A 21,177-nucleotide genomic window follows, 5' to 3' on the forward strand; every position below is an offset into this window, starting at 1 on the left:
ACCCTAAACTCTCAAACATTTTTACTTTTTCCTTAAAACTTTTACTCCTTCCCACTTTCCCCCCAAAACTTTTACTCCCCTCCCAACCTCCCAATCTACTCTAAATTCATTTCCCACTAAAATTTTACTCTCCCATTTACTTTTTCTCAAAATTTTACTCCCAAAAACCCTCAAAACCTTTTATTTTTCCCCAAAATTTTTACTCTCTCCCACTTTTCCCCTAAAACTTTTATTCCCTTCCTATCCCACCTCTCATCTACCTCAAACCCTCCCCCCTCCAATTTTTTTAAATATTTTCCCTCCAAAATTTTACTCCCCCTATTTACTTTCCCTCAAACTTTTATTTCCCAAAACTTTTTATTTTTTCCCTAAATTTTTACTTCTCACCTTTTACTCTCAAATAAAAAATCAAAATTATCCAAAAAAAAATCACTAAACATAAATAGTAATAATTTTATTTATATCTACTATTTATATTATTAAATTAAATTTCACATTTTATATTATTTATATTATTGAATTGTTTAGTTATATTGAATATTTATATTAAAATTGAATTATTAATTATGCCATAAAATATTCTTGTTAAAATTTTATATTGGTATCAATTTCACATTTTATTTTTAAAATAACTTTTATTAAAAAATCATATTTTTACATTTAATATATTTTTTAATTCCAAAATACATAGTGACAAGAATCTGAAGATAATTGAAACAACTAAACAAACAAATAAGCTAACCAGTATATAAAAAATTAATAAATAAATTATGAGATGATGAAAGTTAATAAAAAATTTGATTAAGGTGGACAAATTTTATTACAATGGGTGACAGTGATTACAAGGACCCAAAATTATTTTTTAAAATTTCACTCAAACAAATATATTCGATTCGTTCGATTCAATTCGATTCGAATTCCATCTCACTCGACTCAATTCGAGAAAACTTCAAATAAAGTTAAGATGATAAAATGAGATTCGAAAACTCGATTAACTCAAAAATTTTCGATTCGATTCGATCGAATGCTCACCCGTTTAAGTCACATACTTTTTTTCATATACCACAACATTACAACTCAATATAAAAGGTCTTTAAGTAATCATAAATATATTCCCGTTTTAAATCATTTTAAAAATTATGTGCACACAATCATAATAAATAAGAAATATGTTCATTTTATTTCAAAAACACCATAATTAGCGCAGAGTGTCACAATATTTCATTCATCAATACAACCAAGACCTATTCTATATACATATTTTTTTTTTAAATGCCTTTGGTTGTAAACCTTTAGTTAATGAATCTGCTATCATAAGATCAATACTAATATGCTCTATCGATACTCTTTGTTTTGAACTTCCTCCTTAGCAATAAAATATTTTAATTCCATATGTTTTGCACATTTGGAATATTTGTCGTTTTTTGGAGAAAAAGATTGTTGCAAAATTATCACAATAAATTTTCAGCAGCTTGGTGAAGGTGTCGACCACCCCAAGTCCCGAAATAGAATTCCGCAACCATAATGCATGAATTTTAACCTTAAAACATGCCACAAATTCTACTTTGATCATAGATGATGGGCTTCATCAATTAGATAAATAAATAGCTAAAAGTGTATCTCTTGCTATCAAGACATCTAGTAAAATCTGAATCCTAATATCCAATCATTTTCAACCAATTAGATCTTCTATACATGAGCATGTGATTCTTTATTCAAACAACCTACAACATAATCATAAAGAATTGATTCTATTTAATCTCTACTGAATAGTTATACATATTCCTACTCAATAGTTATACATATATAGGAACAATTCCTACTGAATAGTTATACATATTTAATCTCTTTGAAATCTTCTAATATAGTTTTTCTGAGACAATCTTAACAATCCTTATGACCTATCATGGAATATTTCAATTCCTATCACATAGGATGTCTCTCCCATGTCTTTCATTTCAAAATTATTCGAGAGAAAAAATTGTCTCATGCAATACACCGAAATCATTTGTAGCAAGCAAAATATCGTCAAAATATAGAACTAAGAATAAACTTGCTTGTAACACCTCTTACCTGTATTCGACACCCGAATAGGGTACGAGGCATTACCAGAACACATACATTTGTAAACGTATTTAACCAAGTTATAAAATTTCATCTAAATTAAAACTTTCAAAATTATTAACATGCTTCTATAACTTTTCACAATATATCCTTAAAATATTATAATCATAATAATTAGGTCCTACGAGACCCGATACATACTCATGCAACTCAATGTTTCATTTCCATTTCATTCAATTCGCAATTTCTCATGCTCGCAATTTAAATCATATCATTAGCACTTTCCATTTAATTCACGTACAATTCAATGTCATTAAGTTCAACACTAATATGTATTTACCATTTAATTCAACGTTTATCGATTATACCATTCATTAACACATTTACTAAGTTCACATGTCAACCATAATCATTGGTGGGTCCCCTTGTATAAACTCACTACCACTTATCCATTTACTATAATTCTTTTGGGCCAATTTGTCACTTACCATCCTTAATCAAATTAGGGAACGGTTACGGAAAATTGAGTACTTCACTTCCACTTTGCCATAGTATAACTATGGTCTTACGTATGATCACTTATCACTTGTCCCTGATCAGATAAGTGTAGCTAGGCTACCACTTATCATTTTGTCACTTGATCACACTTATCACTTTGTCACTTGATCAGATAAGTGTAGCTAAAGCTACCACTTATCACTTTGTCACTTGATCAGATAAGTGTAGCTAATGCTACCACTTATCACTTTGTCACTTGATCAGATAAGTGTAGCTAATGCTACCACTTATCACATTATCTCTTGATCAGAAGTACTCAAATCCGGCGTTCCGCTTAATTTGATCATTTATTCGATTTTCGCATTTTTATTTTACTCTCATTTCAACACTAAATATATTTCATCATACATTATATAATTCATGAAATTAACATTTAATCATTAAATTTCAGCTATATGAACTTATTATTTCATTACCTTTCCACACCCGTTTCCTACGCATATCACAAGCACCATATCAATTAGGCACTTACAATTTCAATGCATAACTTATAAATTTAACATGGCATAATCTAGCCACTGCTTGGCCAAAGCCTAAGCATGTACACCAAATACGTTAACCAAATACACATATAGCACAAGCATTATAAGCATGGATGAGCACAACATTTATTCATGTATCACGCTTACCGACATGTGTTAATTCATAAACCATTCATGACATTATTTCATACCAAATCATATACCGAATATACCTTACACACATGCTATGAAACTTTATTTTCACAAATGAGCTTAAACCGTGACTAATAATGCACAAATGCAAGCATCATTTCTATTTCATCATTTATCAATTATAATCAAGCCTATGACCAATTATACACAAATCATTCATATATTTTCCAATTTTCCTCCTCCTCCTCTCCATTCCACATCCTTAATGTATATACCACACTTAAACAACATTAACTATAATTTCACTATTCACTCACATGTATATTCAAAGTTGTTTATCCGAGTCAGAGTCACTAAATTATTTTTATCTGGAGCTACAGAGCTCCAAATTAAGATCTGTAAATTTTCCATGAAACCATAAAATTTTCAGAATTTTTGGTTTAGCCAATTAATACAGTTTATTCTTTAAACTTTCCCGTGTTTTGCTGTCTGACAGTTCCGACCACTCTCTACTAAAAATGAATTGTCTAATTGTACAGAATTCGGATGATGTTTCCGTTTATTTCCTTTGAAAATAGACTCATCAAGGATTCTAAACATATAAATTATAACTCATAATTATTTTTCTTCATTTTTTGATGATTTTCTAAAGTCAGAACAGGGAAACCCGAAATCATTCTGACATTGTCTCACAAAACTTATTATATCTCATGATTTACAATTCCATTGCTCACACCATTTCTTCTATGAGAAACTAGACTCAATAAGCTTTAATTTCATATTTTATTCATCTTCTAATTCAATTCCCACAATTTTTGGTGACTTTTCAAAGTTAGACCACTGCTGCTGCCCAAAACTGTTTAGTGTAATATATTGATTACCAATTTGACTCTAAACTTTTAATACATGATAATTTCGTCCCTAGGCTTGGAAAATGAAATTCTTGCAATATAATCCTTGATTCAAGCCTAGTATTTCTCATACATATCAATAACAGCCCATGGATTCCATGAAATTTCAGAATTTCTCCACGATTTCAATACTTTTCAATTTAATCCCTAAAACATGTTTTCATCTAAATTTTTTTTAATAAAACACCTTTAAACATCCACTAAAATCTCAATTTCATCACAAAATAACAAAAAATCATATGACCTTATCATTAGTATCTTCCAAAACTTTCAACAAAATGAGAAACTAGTAGGATACTAAGTTGGACCTAATTGTAAAAGTGTAAAAATATAAAAATTTCAAGGACAAAGCAAGAATTAAACTTAATTGAAGCCAAAATATGGAATACCAGCTCCAAACCCTCCTCCATGGCTGTCTCCCACCGAAATTTCAAGAAGAAATGGTCTTGAAATGCTTAAAATAAAATTTGGCCGCATAAACTTTATTGTAATTCCAATTTTGTCCTTAATACATAAAAATCTTAGATTTTTTTAACGGTATGCCATCTCAGCCACTTAAATTGGTCCATTTTCTCTTTTAGTCCTTCCTTATTTAATTGTTAAGCTATCTAATCACTTTAGCAAGTTTTGCATCTTTTCAATTTAGTCCTTTTTAATTAATTAATTGCCAAAACATTAAAATTTTATGACGAAACTTTAACACTACCATATTGACACTCCGTAAATATTTATAAAAATATTTACGGCTCGGTTTATAACATCAAAGTCTCGATACCTCTTTTCCTCAATTTCTTGACTTAATAAATTTTTATAAAATACAAATTACTAATTTAAAAATCTCTTAAAAATCATATTTGGCTCGTAATTATTGATAATAAAATTTACGAGCTTATTTTCTGAATTTGGTGATCTCGTACCACTATTTTCGACATTTCTGAAAATCGGCTATTACATTGCTCCCATTGATCTTTTGGTATATACATCGATCAACAATGTTTACTTGAAATCCAAAAGATTATAGTATCTTAAACTTGATGTACCATTGCCGTGAAGTTTTTTTAAGTCCATATATGACTTCTTAAGTTTACACACCATATGAACTTTTCATTCAACTGTAAAACCTTTAGGTTGGTCCATATAAACTTCTTCCTCAAGATCTCCATTTAAAAATTTTATTTTCACACTCATTTGATGTAACTCTAAATCATAATAAGCCACCAACACCACAATCATTTTTAATGAGTTTTTCTTAGAGACAGGTAAGAAAGCTTCTTTTTTTTTTATAATCAATATCATCCTTCTAAGTGTAACTTTTGGCAAAAATTTTAGCTTTATATTGTTCGATATTGTCATTTGAGTCATGGTTGGTTTTAAAAACCTCATTTACATTCAAATCATTTTGAACCTTTTGACAATTCAACAATGTTCCAGACTTTGTTTTATTCCATAGATTTCATGTCATCTTTCATGGCACTTAGCCATTTATTAGATTCATCACTATTTATGACCTATGAAAATGAAACTGGATCTTTATTGATTTCAATATCAAAATTTGACTATTGCAAATAAACCACAAAATCATCAAGAATGACCTATTTTCTCTATTTGAGATCTTTTTATTGACATTATTTGTGGTTCATTTTCATCAAATTTTTGTGAGTTAGTTTCTTCTAGATGTGTTTCATCATTTAAATGTTGTTCAACATTTTTAGAACATTGATTAATTGTTGGAACAACATTTGTGGTAGTTGTGGATAAAGGAAAATTATAAGTGTGGGAAATTCTACTCCAATTTCTTTTATATCCACAACTTATTTTGAAACACTCTCACTAACTTCACCATTTTTAAAGAATTTAGCATTACCAGTTTCTACAATTCTCGAACTATGATTGGTATGTAAAACCTACATCATTTAGGTTTCTCTAGATAACTAATAAAGTATCCACTTATCGTACGAGAATCAAATTTTCTTTCATGTGGATTATATTTTCTTGTTTCTGCTTAGTAACTCCAAACATGTAGGTGCCTAAGGCTAAGTTTTCTTTCAGCCCTTAACTCAAAAGGAGTTTATGGAACTGCCTTACTAGGAACCCTATTTAATAAGCATATAACAAATTTAAGTGTATGCATCCTCAATGATATAGGTAATGAGGAGTTAATCATCATACTCCTAAACATATTTAATGAAGTTGATAAGTGCTAAAAGTAACATGTTTTAACCCCATTATTAATACATTTTTGGGTGATTATTTGATGTTAATTGTAAATTTTATACTTTTAATCCTTTAAATTCACGCTTTAATGCTTAATAGAGCACTTGAGAGCAAAAAGAGTGAAAAATGAGTGAAAATCGGAGTGTCAGAGCAAGCTGCATGAGCTACACGGGTTGAACCATTTCACATGGCCAGACAACATAGCCATGTGACCCGCATGGTCATGTTGTAGGTTATGTCAATTTTGTGAGATTACACACTGAACTGTGAAAATCACGATTTTTAGGTTTTTCGAACATTCTAAGACATATATGACAAAAATAAAAAGATAGGAGTGAGCCGTCATAGAATATTTAAGAAAACAACTTGAAAAACACCATTGAAGCCGGTTTTGAAGCAGATTTTCATCAAGATTGAAAATTCCTATTTGATTTCTTAGGAGATTATCATGAGTTTCTTTGTTTTTGGTTATATTATATCTTAGATTTTTTTTTTATTTTCAACCTAGAACTAATTTTCTAAATACCTAGGGGAGATGAATCCTATAATGGATTTTGTCTTTTGATTTTTATTTTACGCAATAAATACTTAGTTTCTTATTCTCAATTGTGTGTGTTTAATTCTTGGTTTAATATTTTTAGATTATTGATCCATGTTTGATGTGCTTAAATCGATGGTTAAATAAACCTTATTTAAAAATAGATCTTGCATAATTGAATGGAGTTGGATGCAATCCTAGAAATAGGACGACATAAATCTACCAGATTAGAGTCAAATCTAATAGGGGAATCCATAGAATGAGTTAATGCGATAATAAGGGTTTTAATTAGAAATAAATTTCAATTAACCAACTTAGAGTCAATTGCTCTTATGCTCGAAAGAGATATTTGTATAATTTAGGGATTTCTACGGATCAAGTTACTAAGTAAAGAAATTGCGTAATTTAGATTGATAGTGACAAATGAAATCTAGGTGAATTCTTTCCTGGATATTGTTTCGCTTCTTGGTTGTTACTTGATTATTTTCGCGATTTGTTCTTTGTCGTGTTCGTTAGTTAATTAATTTAGTTATTTTTAGTTTTAATCAATCACTCGAATTATTTGGTTAAATAATAGAAAGATGATAATTATTAGTACTTTTAGTCTTCGTGAGAACAATATCTTTTCTCACCATAGCTATACTATTAATTGATAGGTGCACTTGCATTAGTCAAATTATTAGTTAGTTTCGCGACGCATAAAAAGTTTGATTACGCTTTCCTGCCACACCATTTTGTTGAGGTGTGTTTGGCATAGAATACTGTGCACATATGCCACGACTTTCGAGGAATTTTGCAAATGAACTTGGACGTTGTCCAGATTCAATAAATTTCCCTTAAAATTCACCACTTCTATCAGATCTTACTATTTTCACTTTTCTATCTAATTGTCTTTCAACCTTATTAATGTATATCCCAAGAGCATTTACTGATTGAGGTTTTTCATCAAGCAAATACATGTAACATTATCTTGAAAAATCATTAATAAGGGTGATAACCTATTTTTCTCTATTAAAAGATGGAATATTAAAAGGTCCACATATATCAACGTGTATTATTTCAAGAAGCTAGGTACTTCTTATGGCGCCTTTCTTAGTATATTCGGTTTGCTTTCCCTTAAAGCAATCCACACATACACCAAGATCAGTAAAATCTAGATTCAGTAAAATTTTATCATTTACTAATCCTTTTTACCTTTCTTTAGATATATTGTAATGGCCTAAATTCAAGGTTATCAAAATAGTGGTTTCGGGACCACAAATTCGATAAAGAAAATTTTATTTTTCTTATATTTTTATGGTCTACGATTTCACAAAATATTTTGTGAAAATTTCGTTTGAAAATTTCGACGTTTGGGCACTCAATTTAGTCAAAAGGACTAAATTGTAAAAAGTGCAAAAGTTGAGTTCTACATGTTAGAGGTGTCCAATTGTTATGAAACTTTAAATTGGAGGTCATTATATGGTAATTAGACCATTGGTTAAGTTGGTAGACAAAAATGGACATGAGATAAGTGAAATAGGAAAGTTTTAAGTTAGGGGCAATTTGGTAATCTAGTAATAAAAAGAATTAAAAAGGGAAAAAGATGGCCAAAAATATCATCTTCTTCATAGTGAACGAAATCAGAAAAGGGAAAGCCATATTTAGGGTTTTTCAAGGTTTCAATCTTCATAGTAAGTGATTCTAAGTCCCGTTTTTAATGTTTACGTTTTTGAGATCCCGGTAGTTTAATTTAGCTTATTCTAGCAATAATTTAACCTAAGGTTTATATTTGGAAAAATACCCATAGGTGAAAAGTGTTTATTTTGATGTTTTATGATATAATATGACGCTAGAAATTATGTTAAACAACTTTTGTTAGTCGAATTTAAGCGAAAACGAGTAAAACCCCATAATTGGTAAAATACCTAATGTTCATAAATACATGTTAGAGTGGGAATTTGATGTTGTCATAAAAGAGAAAAATGTTCAGCATGTTATAAAACATAAGAATAAGAGATGAAGTTTAATTTCTGAGCCTTGGGGCAAAAATGTAATTATGTAAAAGTTTAAGGGCAAAATTGTAATTTTGACAAAGTTAGAGTCGAGGGCTGTTTTGATGAATGTGAGTATTAAATAACTTAAATTTTCTATTTTAGATCAAGAAGAACGAAACTCGAGGTTAGACAAAGGGAAGAATAAAGTTGAAGACTAAGTTGGTGAATTGGGACATAGCGTTGGCACCGAGATGAGAGGTCCCATGTAAGACCATGTCTGGGACATGGCGTTGGCACCGAGATGAGAGGTCTCATGTAAGATCATATCTGGGACATGGCGTTGGCACTGAGATGAGAGGTCCCCCGTAAGACCATGTCTGGGACATGGCATGAGCACCGATATGAGAACATCCCATGTAAGACATGTCTGGGACATGGTGTTGGCACCGAGATTAGAGGTCCCCCGTAAAACCATGTCTGGGACATGGCATGGGCACTGATATGAGAACATCCTATGTAAGACCATGTCTGGGACATTGCTTTGGCATGTTATGATCAGAAGAGACCCAAGTATCCTTATTATTCCAATGTGGCTCAACGGGCTAGTAAACGAATCATATACATGAAAGTTCAGTTAAAAGCAAAAATGGCAAGCTTAGATGAGTTATAAGAGTTAAGAATTTATTAAATTAACAATTGATATTCAACGATGCAGCAAGAGAAGAGTAAGTTATGCACACAAGTATACTAAGTAAACAAGCAAGAGAACTAGAATGAGATTAACTAAAGAGTAAACTAGAGATATTTGCTAGTAAACTTACTAAACTTTATGCTTACATCTTTTATTTCTCTTTCTCTTATAGTATTGCAAAGCTACTTCAAGGATCCTAAAGAAGTCGGAGATTGTCCACACTATCAACCACAACTGCTCGGTATTTTATGATGAAACACGTTTGAGTTATGGCATGTATAGGGATTTAGTTATTTTGCATGTTTGTAATTATGATTTTGCTAAATAATGGTGTGTAAGTATTTGATGATGAATGGTTATTAAAATGGTTAAGTATGAAGGTGTTTGTTGTTATAAGAGTCTAGGTGATAAATTATGCATGTAAAAATCATGAAAGGGGTAAAATTTTGCAAAGAAACAGAATTTAGGCAGCACAGTGACGTGTGTCTTTGAAAAATCACCTAGGATAGTATATAATGATTTAGAAGGTGAATGATATATATATATTGAAAGTTTATTGAGTCTATTTTCATGGAAAATTAACGGTTTAACAAAAAGAATTTTATATTTTGAGATATGTGAATTTTAGTGAGACAGGGTCAGATATGTTTTTGGAGTCCCCTGTTCTGAGTTTAGAAAATCATTAAAAATTGTAAAAAAAACTTGTTGTGAGTTATAGTTTATATTTCTAGATTCCTTATTGACTCTATTTTCTGTAGAAACAAGTGAGAACTTCATATGAAAATCCTACAGTGAGAAAACTTATTTTTAGTGGCAAGAGGTCAGGACAGTTAAGTGGTGAAACAGGGGAGACTTTAACTAATAAACTGTACTAATTGGCTAAACCAAAAATTCTAAAAATTTTATGATAGGAAGATATATGAGTCTAGTTTCATGGAAAATTCCCATAGCTCGAGTTATAATCAATTTAGTAACTGTTGCGCGATTGGACAGATTTGCTGTAAATAGTGAAATTAATTTTCAAAACAAGTTTTTATGCTCCGAATTAGTATGATAAGCTAAGTAATGCCTTGTGCTCGACTCCGGCAATGGTCTCGGGTAAGGGGTGTTACATTTTGTTGGTATCAGAGCAGGTTTAGTCGGTTCTCGAAAATACGGCTGTGTGTCTAAACTGTGTGGGAAGGCCCAGCTCGTGTGGCTCTTGAAATCTACTCAAATTATCCAATTTTCGCTCGTTTCTCGCTCATTTTGCTCCCAAATGTTCTCTTAAGTATAGAAACATGAATTTAAAGTATTAGGAGCATAAAATTCACCAATTTTCATAGATAATCATCCAAAAATGCATTAAGAGCGAGATTAAAACATGTTAGTGTTAACACTTATCAAATATCCCCACACTTAAGCGTTTGCTTGTCCTCAAGCAAAATCCACCTAGACTTCATCTATCATTATGAATTTGAATTAAATGATTTATTCACTTGGTATCTTGATCCTTAGAAATCCCTAAATTATGCTACTATACCTTTTAAGACTAAGAGCAACTGCCTCTAGGTTGACTAATTGAAATTTCTTTCTAATTAAAACCCCTATTATTGCATTAACTCGATTTATGGATTCCCCTATTCGATTTAACTCTAATTCGATAGATTTAAGTTGTCCTATTTTTAAGACTGCATGCAACTCTGCTCAATTATGCTACATCTACTCTTAAACAGGGATTTTTTCCCTCTGATTTAAACACATTAAGCATGAATTAAATAATAATAATATTGTACGGTGAAAAGTTATATTATTATTATTATTATGAGTTTAAATATTAAAGGTAAAATCATAAAAAAAATACTACAAACCCTAAATATAAACCATAAAGAATCTAATAATAACAATGATAGTTACTTGAAGCAATTGGAATTTTCAATTACATGGGGTCTATGTTTCATAACCATTATACTTAGTTTAGACCAAAATAATAATAATAAATTATCCTTAGTGTACCTTATCTATCTGGATTGCACTTCACCAAGTTTACACTTATACATCCTCAAGAATACAAGTACTAAATTAAACTTAAATTTGGAATGGCCTCTCCAATCTGCATGTTATCTTTCTCAGCCGCACATGGCCACCACTACTACCCCAAATTTCATTCGTCAAGCAAAAGCCATGATCTTCCTTTCCTACCTCACACCGGATATGTTTAGGGCATTGCTCAAGCTACCTCCACTATTCTGATGTATTCTTCAATTAAATATCCTCATTTTTTAAGATTATAATATAAACTCGTCTCGTTAAAATGAGCTGTCTGCTGGTTTATGCCATAATCCTGGTAGGTCACCATGAAAACAATTTCTCTACTATTTCAGTGCCTGCAGGCTGCGAGCGTATGATTATTTTAAATAAAGTCACTTGGATGATCTCATACGTTAAGAGTCCCTAAAGCAATTTAATAGTGTTTCGGCATATTCAGAATTGGAATGTTCAAGAAGGGTTATCGTGCATGCCTAGTCTTTAGTTTCTTTTTGGGAACTAAAATCACCATTTCAAAGGATGTCCTTGAAGTTCACGGTTGCTTGACAAGAAAACATATGCTTTTTTTTTTATCGTTGTATCAGTTTAAAATAATATGGAGTCATAGCGTTGTTAAACAAGATCAAGAGAGCATAGTGCTTAAATTGGAGTCGGTGTATGCTTAAAGCCTGCATTAGCCAGGGGAAAATGGATAGCGTGGGGACATATTGCGATTCAAGGAATAGTTTCATCTCTTTGTCCCACTTTTGCAGCCTTTTTGAAGGTGCTGTTCGGTATTGGTAACTTCAAGTTTGTTCGTGTGGGGACTGTTCCAAGCTGTAGTTTTGCTTGTTTTACCATAACAATAAAAGAATATATAAAAGGATTGGAGGGGGTGAATTCTTGCATTCTCAAGTTGAGACCGAGGATGGAAGTAACAAGAGAAGTAAGGGGTTTGGTTCTACTTGCGGTGGTGTTGATGATCAGCCCATGTAGCGTTGATGGAATGGATGGGTTTGAGAGAGACAATGGGGTTCCTGGGTGGTCCAATGCTAGTTCCAGCAATATGGTCTCAAGTGAGAACCATGCTTTTATTGATAATGTACAAGAAAAAGGCACAAATTTTTCTCAAGAAATTTTTGTCCAAAGCAACGGTAATGTTCACAGTGGAGGGAAAGGAGGAGACACTGGTGGTGGCGGCGGCGGTGGTGGGGGAAATGGTGGAGGTGGCAGTGGCAATAGCAATGGTAGAGGAAAAGGAAAACCACACTGGAAAAGAAAAGGTAGGGGCAATGGAGGGGGAGGTGGCGGAGGTGACGGAAATGGTGGTGGAGGTGGAGGCAGTGGGGGAGGAGGTGGCGGAGGAAACGGCAATGGTCATGGTCAAGGATGGGGCGGAGGAAATGGAGGGGGAGGAGGCGGGGGAGGGGGTGGGAATGGTGGAGGAGGAGGAGGTGGTGGAGGCAATGGTGGTGGGGGAGGTGGAGGAGGCGGGGGAGGGAGTGGGAATGGTGGAGGAGGAGGAGGAGGAGGGGGTGGAGGCAACGGTGGTGGGGGGGGAGGTGGTGGGAATGGAGGAGGAGGAGGTGGCGGTGGTGGAGGAGGAGGCTGGGGTTGGGGAGGTGGCAACCAGGGTAGATGCTGGATTTGGGGATGTGGTGGGTCAAAAAAATCATTTGGAGGGCGGACTAGTTCTCCCATACTGAAGCCAAACCATGCACATTAAATGGAATTTGCCTCTACATTTGCATTCTGACAACTATCGCTCAGCTTCTCCCAACTTCTAAACTATTTCTCCATCAGTGATGCATTTAAGGTATCAAAATAATCATGCTTTTCCCTGCTTAATCTCATCCGTGTTCAAGTTCTCTACATGTAGAGACCAAATAAAAAGTTGTGTTCAAGGGAGAAAAGACGAACAAAAAGTTTCAATTGTATTCAGTATCCTTTGATATAGTATGCACCATGATGCAATATTCATTTTAGAGCTTAGTGAAAATTTTCTGCAATACATGGTCTGTTTAGACCCCTCAAATGGCCATGGCCCATTTCTGTATTCAACACAGGGAAGCCCTGCAACACTTTGATCTCCTTGTATTGTTATATTATTTCCCCAGGGAAAAGCATGTCAGTGGAAATGTTGGCCCTCCAAGTGGGAGCAGTTAAAAAGTGGTCTGTCAGTATCTCAGTTTCATGTAGCCTTTAGAAGTAGCCATGTTAGCTCTGACTATATTGGCTTCGTTAGAAGACATTTGTCTTCATGTTTATGATTACAGACCATTTGTTTAAATCCTAAGATCTGTCCGTTGCTCTATTGGTAATAGTCTGGACTGAAGTGTCTGCAGTTAGTGAACCAAGCATGCCTAATGAACCTGCCCATTTACAGTAATAAATACTATTTTAAAGTCTTTAGTGAGAGCTGTAGCCGTTACAAAACAGCTTTTCTCCATTCTTTGACACTACAAAACAAGCATGAGATTACAATTTCACAGCACTGCTTCCATATAAAATTAAAACTCTTAACACTTTTCTTTCCCTTGTCTTCTTGTACTAATTGTTCATCTTTTGAAAATCTAGTTTAGATAAATATCTTAACATGGGAATGGGACTAGGATCAAATTAAAAAAAGAAAAAAGTTGAAAAAAATCATGTTAGACTCGTATTGATTTCTAACATTCACATCCGAAAGTAATGATAGTCTAGTCGTGTAAGATGATGAGGAAAGAAATGGAGGAACAATAATACTTCCATTGAAAATATCCATGTTATTATAAATTTGTTTATGAAAAATACTATGAACGTTCACAAGGTGGAAGAGGGGCTCCACACAATCCAGGATTACCAATAAATGAAGATACAGGGATTATGGCTTTATGGGGAGGAATTTCCCCTCTTAATTGATTATGCGACACGTCAAATTCCTTGAGCTCATTCAAATTGATCACCTTCCCTGGGATGCTCCCCATGAGGTTGTTCCTCGAAAGCAAAATTGTGGTCAATCCCATGGCATCACCAAGCTCCACTGGTATCTTCCCTGAAAGGCCATTGCTTACCACCTTCAAGATTCTCAGCTCACTCAACTTCCTTATGGATTTTGGTATTGATCCTTTTAGCAGATTATATGACAGAACAAGCGATGTAATAGAATCCATTGCAGAGCTCTGTAGAACGGAGTCATTAATAGGACCAGCGAACATATTGTCAGATAGATCAATAGAGTTGTAATGGCCTATAGGGTCATCAGTTCCTTTGGAGAAAATTGTATCCAGGTTACCAGAGAACTTGTTTGAATGAAGATCAAGGTCCATTAGACGCCTAAGATTCTTGAATTCAGCTGGGATTGATGAGTGAAGACCGTTATTTGATAAATTAAGTAAAGAAAGGCTGGTCATATTCCCAATCCAAGGCGGTAGTTTCCCTGTCAGAGCATTATCTGATAAATCTAGCGTAGAAATGGATGTAGAAGATAACCACCTCGGAAGAGACCCTCTAATCCCAGTTTTCGCCAACATAAGCCGAAAAAGTTTCAATTTAGCAAACCATTTTGGTATGCTAACTAGTCCAAGAGGATTAAACGACAGATCCAATGTCTGTAAGTTCTGCAACTTGGCCAGCTCTGTAGGAAGTTCACCAGAGAGATGGTTTCTAGATAAATCTAATGTTTGAAGGTTTTGCAAATTGCTGAAACTAGAAGGAATCTTGCTGGTAATACGATTATTCGATAAGAATAATTCAGTAAGAGTGACAAGGTGGCCCATTGTAGCTGGTAATTTCCCAGTTAGCTTGTTGTTCTCAAGGATTAGCCTCTGAATGCTTGGGAGGTGGCCAATGGATGGAGGTAAACTTCCTGTCAGCTTGTTTTCTGATATGCGGCAAAACTGAAGAGAGATGAGCCCCGAAATCGATGAAGGGATGCTTCCTGTGATCTGGTTTTGATTGAGATCTAGGAGTACTAATGCTGAAAGTCCTCCTATGGATTTAGGAATGCTGCCTTTTATCGTGTTTTGGGATAAGTCCAGATATTTGAGGCTCTTAAGCTTGCCTATAGTTGTAGGCAAACTGCCAGAAAGATTGTTAGCATGAAGATCAAGCTTTGTCAATAATACCAACTTCCCTATTGTTGCTGGAATTGATCCTCTCAATTGGTTTTCCGAAAGACCAAGTTCGGTGAGTGCTGTTAAGGATCCAATAACAGAGAAAGGTATAATACCAGAAATATAATTGTTGTTGAGGAAAAGCCTTTCCAGCCGAGATAAGTGCTTGAATGTCGCCGGTATCGACCCTGTAAGCTGGTTTGAATTGAGAAAAAGATAAGTAAGACGCCTTAACTTGCCGAATTCCGGTGGAATTGGTCCATTCAAGTTTTTGAGATTGCTAAGGTCAAGAAGTTGAAGATAGGATAGGTTCCCAAGGGAGGGAGACAAAGTTCCATTCATGAATGTATCCAAAAGGTCATCGTCATCCGAAACAAGGCCCGAGCGTGTGACATTGACCACTCTTCCCACAGAATTGCAAGCGACACCTTTCCAGGATGTGCAGCAATCAGTTGATGATATCCATGATTGCAATAGTCGTGAAGGGTCAGCTGTGATGGTGCGCTTGAATCCCAGTAATGCTTCTTTGTCCACTGCATTGCAGGCCGCCCAGGCAGACGGTGAGAAAGATAGTGACGGTAAGAGCAAAAGAAGTAGAGAAAACATATTGTTATGAAATGAAATCTCCATTGATGACTATGAAATCATAAACCTGAAAGTCCAATCTTATTATATATTCATTTGAAGGCAAGTTGCCAGATATTGAAAACAGTGCTGCCACGTGATTAATCCGGCTTTCATTAAGTTAATATTAACGGATATTAGCCTATATGGGGAATTTCCAGCCAGCTGCATACAATATAAGCCTATTGGCCAACCTGGAAGAGGCGGCTGTGATAAAATTTTGGATCTTAATGTTCAAGCAACAAATGAATCAAAGTAAATACTTATTATATTTTTTAGCATCCTTTGTATTTGTCTATGAACTGAAGCAGTGAAGCATGATGATTGATGACCATCGGCTTAGCTTTTGAATTAAGGAACCAGTAATAATTATTGCACTGTGGTTGCAGACATGATAAGTTTGATCCCACTTTCGACCAATGAATAGTTAACAGTACTCTCATTTTTACATGGGAGCGGGACCTGAAAGCGTAATAATATTCGCGGGCTCCATTCATGTAAAGCATTAATGGTATCACAACTCATGCAAATTTCAACAGGTGATATATACCCACAGCTTCATTGATTCTGTATTTCATAGCTGTAAATACAAGCGAGGGGGAAAAAATTGTCTGGACATGTACTTTGAACTGTGCCTTTCAGGTCATTCATTTCTCTACAGTCATGGGATATGATAAGAAAGCATATCTTTGTTCATACGAAAAGGCAGATTATTCTTACAAAACATAGAGTTCAAGTAATCAAATTTATCAATCCAAGCCACTAATTGGTGCAATAAGTCCTTTAATTGGGCCAAGCGTTACCTAAAATAAACCGAATAAGGTTGGCAATTATCTGGACCTATCTGATAAGCCTCAAAGGACAAGTAGGACCCAAGTACTATATTGTTTACGAGCGTATACCCCCACGCCCAAGACCATGTGAGCAAAATCAAAATATTGAAAATATACAAAATTATTACAATTTATGTGAAAACAAAGATTTTCTTTTAGATTTCCCACTAACAAACTGAAAACTAACAAGCCCAAACTAAGAACAATAGAGAAAGAATTTTAGACAAGAAAGACACATGGATGTTGCAACTAAAAACATTGCTGAAATAACATGATTCAAGGGATTACAGAACCAAAACTCTTGCATTCCATTAAAGATTTCTGGTCAGCACCTTGGCAGAAAAAGAAACGCGATGGGCACCTGATCAAGCAGTTGTCAGCAAGGCTGACATTTGCAGTGTCTGGTTTGAGTACCAGCAATGGCCCTGGAATTGGTCCGAACAAGTAGTTCCCCCCAAGCAACAGTCTTGCAAACGGGGCAATTCCGGAGGCAGGCAGAGCGGCTCTCAATGCGTATTGGATAGGGATCATACCCGAAAACTTGTTGTTTTCCATGGATAAAGCTGACAGGTTTGGCATTAATGGCAAGAAAGGAGGTAACCAGCCTTGTAGCTCGTTATTGCTCAAGTCAACAGCAATAAGCTCACTTTGGGTGCCTAGATTAGAGGGAGCTTGTAAAGAATCAAAGGAGTTGAATGCGAGAGTGAGTTGTTGAAGAGATGGGTGGTTAAAGAGGAAATAAGGGACTGAGCCGGTGAGTTTGTTGTGACTCAGGTCTAATACTTGCAGAAGGTTCAAATATTTAAGACTTGGAGGGATTGTGCCTTCAATCATGTTGTTCCTCATGGAAATTTGGACTAAAAAAGGTGGCAGCGTTGTAGGCAAATACCCAGAAATGACATTGTTGCTTGCATCAAGAAAGTACAGGTTTTTGAGTGAACCCAACTCGGGTAACTCACCAGAGATGTTGTTTGATTGAATTTCGAGCCTTTTCAAGCTACCAAGACCATTAAAAGTCGGGGGGATAGGACCTTGTAGGTTGTTGTTATCGAGGTAGAGTTCTTCAAGAGTAGACAAGGACCCAATCGAGGCTGGTACCTCACCGGAAAATGCATTCCTTGAAAGACCCAGCCGAGTTAACCGAGTCAAGTTGGAGAGTGAGCCTGGAATCCTGCCGGAGAAGAAATTGTTGGAGAGGTCAAGGGTTTGCAAGTAAGGGAGGTTCCAGGAAATGGAAGAGAGAGAACCGGAATAAGCAGCAGAGTCGAGAGTAACCTCCGTGACTCGGCTCAACCCAGAAACTGTAAGGTCGCACCTGAAACCGCAGGTGAATCTTTCACTGAAGAGGCTGTCACATGGGTCGAATGTGAAATCCCAAGAACCCAAGCAAGAACCCGGGCTCACAGAATTAGGCTGGACTCCATTTTTGAGTTGTTTCAAGGCATCAACATCTCCCCAGTACGTCTTGGATTCTGCTCTTGGCAAAACTCCATGAACAAAAAGTAACAGAAGAAGAGAAGATAAAAAGAATTTTGAAGTAGCCATTTTTATTTCACAATGGGATTGGGAAGTGAAAGGGAAGTTCATTTTAAAGTGCAAAAGAGAGGGTGAGAAACCCAGTGAACGAGGGCCGTTCATAAGAAAAGCAAAATGATTTGAGAGAGACAGAGAGAGAGTAGAGGAAGAAAATAAGGGAGACAAGAGAAAGATGGGTTTTGCAGTACGTTTCTGCCACTCTGGGAAGAAAAACAGAGTAACTTTTAGTGAGTGGATTCACGGGAAATTGTCAGAGTGTATTTAAATTTGGATCATTTGAATGATTTAGCCAACTGATAGAACGAGACGGGGAAGCTAATCCTGTTTTCGTTCAATATATGGAAAGGGTTTTTATTGAATTCTTTTTTCTTGGAAAAGCTTTTCATATTGCCTTGAATTTTGACGACAGATTTGAGCTGCTGTTCTATTCATATATTACTTCAATGTTACATTATCATATATTTATATATGGTGGTCTTTATTGTTATTAAAGAATATCGTGGAGAAATTAAAATATTTATTTTAGACGAATAGTAAAAATAAATTAAATAGTATTTAAATAATTTAATATAATAATACATTAAATATAAAATTTAAATGCTTTTTAAAGAATTAATATTTAATTTAAACATATAAACCGAAAATTAAGATTTTTTTTATTAATTTGCATGCCACCATGCAATCCCTTGAGTACAGAATTTTTTAGAGCTTAGACTATCAACAATTCCTTTCATAATTTAATTGCCAACTCCTTTTACAAAATTTTAATGATGTTCTCACATACTCTTATACCTTATAAAATCATTTAACGCATCCACTACTCCTTGAATAATCATACGACATCAAAGAGTTTATGAGCAGCGTCTCTCGAAACAACCATAAGTAGCTTTTAAGAGCAGTCGTCCATAGATCCTTTGAAACACGATTTAGCAGTAAGTCAACTTGGAAAAGAGTCCAAATTTAAAACTATTAAACATTAAACTCTGAAATCGATTTTAAAGATGAGATAGCATTTTAGTAGGAGTCCCCATTTTAAATAGCTGATTACCACCCCAGCAACGGTAGAGGAAGCTCAATTAACAACACAATCATTCGACAAGTGCAGCTAGTTTTGAAGCCAATGGTCGCACCAAGAAGTTAGCTTCCACATTGCAGCTGTTTGGATGAGTAGGTAGCAAGATAAAGCAGCCCCATTTTTCATTTCTTTTAAGAGTTTCCTCTTCCCACCCGTGTATGGCTATGCATGGAAGAGACAATTTGTCCTCATCCAACAATGACACCTAATCCCACTCTTACGCCACCTTAAGCCTTTATTTGACACCTAGTAAGGTATATTATGACTCCATCTCATCACATAACACTAGAGTGACCGCGTTACAGGCAAATAAGAGTTTTCTCCATGGATCTAAAAACATTATTTAAGACGATTCCGATAAGTCTTGAGCATAAAGAGTTCTTATCTCTACTATATAGTCCTCACAACTAACATAGCACCTTCTTATTTGATTGCCTACGCAAAAGCAAATATAAACGTGATCATCAATTAAACTACGTTACCATATAGACAAAACTACACTGAATAACCAAACAGCGATAGTGGCTTCTAGCAACTTTTTGTAATAGTAACTTCTACACTAAATTTTTAGATTCAAATAAGAATTAGAGAGAATGAAAGAATTAAAGAAAATAAACAAAAGATGATAGATGGATTGATGAAAAGAAGAAAGGATATGATTAGTGTTGATGACAAATAGTTGAATATATAGCTTAACCTCTTTTGGTGAATTTGCATCAATAAAAAATTATATTGGCTTTTAACCAACTCTCTCAATTGACTTGAATTAGTTAAGCTGGAGTTGTAATAAACCTTCTCTACAATCTTGAAAATTTGAAGCAAAAGTTCTATCAAAATCCTAAATCCTAAACTAGTCTTGTAAGAAAATCTCCCTTGGAGTATTTTATCAATAAAAAATCAAGCATAATATATATTAAGATGGTTGGTCATGCTTAGTTTTTTATAAGCATGTCTAAGTTCTACTTGAACCTTAAGTAATTATTAAACCTCCCAAGACTTAGTCAATTATCTCACAATGCAAGTAACATAAACTTCTTTAGACCTAGTCAAAGTCAATTATCTCGCAATGCAAGTAACATAAAACTCTTTAGACCTAGTCAAACTCTTATTAATCTAAAATATTAAAAGTTCTAAATAAGTGAATCCAAAAACTATAAGACTTAATAAATACATTATTAGGCTTATAAATTATCAAAATAAAGTCTTAAAATTGAACCTAGTATGATTTAAAAGTTGATCCAACATATAAAACTCAAAATTCATGTTTTATTCATGTATAGAAATTTTGCTTTTGCTATCTTCACAAAAACAACCATATATTGAGCTCTCAAAGTCAAAATGATATGATTCAAAGCGCATTTCAAAGCTAAGAGATGACTCTTTTATTAGCCAGAAGACATCTCAACCTAGAAATATTTAGATCCCATCTAAAAATTCATCAC

General features: G+C 34.3%; 3 protein-coding genes across 3 annotated transcripts; 1 reads left to right on the forward strand and 2 right to left on the reverse strand.

Moving 5' to 3' along the window:
- The first annotated feature begins 11,859 nt into the window (after positions 1 to 11,859).
- LOC121224515 (glycine-rich cell wall structural protein 1.0-like) lies at positions 11,860 to 13,299 on the forward strand. The gene is made up of 2 exons (XM_041107956.1): positions 11,860 to 11,947; positions 12,347 to 13,299. Exons 1-2 carry the CDS (start codon positions 11,860 to 11,862, stop codon positions 13,297 to 13,299), a joined length of 1,041 nt encoding a protein of 346 aa, XP_040963890.1.
- A 1,019-nt stretch (positions 13,300 to 14,318) lies between these two features.
- LOC107945817 (probable leucine-rich repeat receptor-like protein kinase At1g35710) lies at positions 14,319 to 16,976 on the reverse strand. The gene has a single exon (XM_016879960.2). It carries the CDS (start codon positions 16,295 to 16,297, stop codon positions 14,366 to 14,368), a length of 1,932 nt encoding a protein of 643 aa, XP_016735449.2. The 5' UTR covers positions 16,298 to 16,976; the 3' UTR covers positions 14,319 to 14,365.
- A 236-nt stretch (positions 16,977 to 17,212) lies between these two features.
- LOC107945818 (probable inactive leucine-rich repeat receptor kinase XIAO) lies at positions 17,213 to 19,059 on the reverse strand. The gene has a single exon (XM_016879962.2). The coding sequence runs from the start codon at positions 18,760 to 18,762 to the stop codon at positions 17,401 to 17,403; it is 1,362 nt and encodes a 453-aa protein (XP_016735451.2). The 5' UTR covers positions 18,763 to 19,059; the 3' UTR covers positions 17,213 to 17,400.
- Positions 19,060 to 21,177: the final 2,118 nt, after the last annotated feature.

This window comes from Gossypium hirsutum, chromosome D12 (genome assembly GCF_007990345.1).
Source record: "Gossypium hirsutum isolate 1008001.06 chromosome D12, Gossypium_hirsutum_v2.1, whole genome shotgun sequence".
NCBI lineage: Eukaryota > Viridiplantae > Streptophyta > Magnoliopsida > Malvales > Malvaceae > Gossypium > Gossypium hirsutum.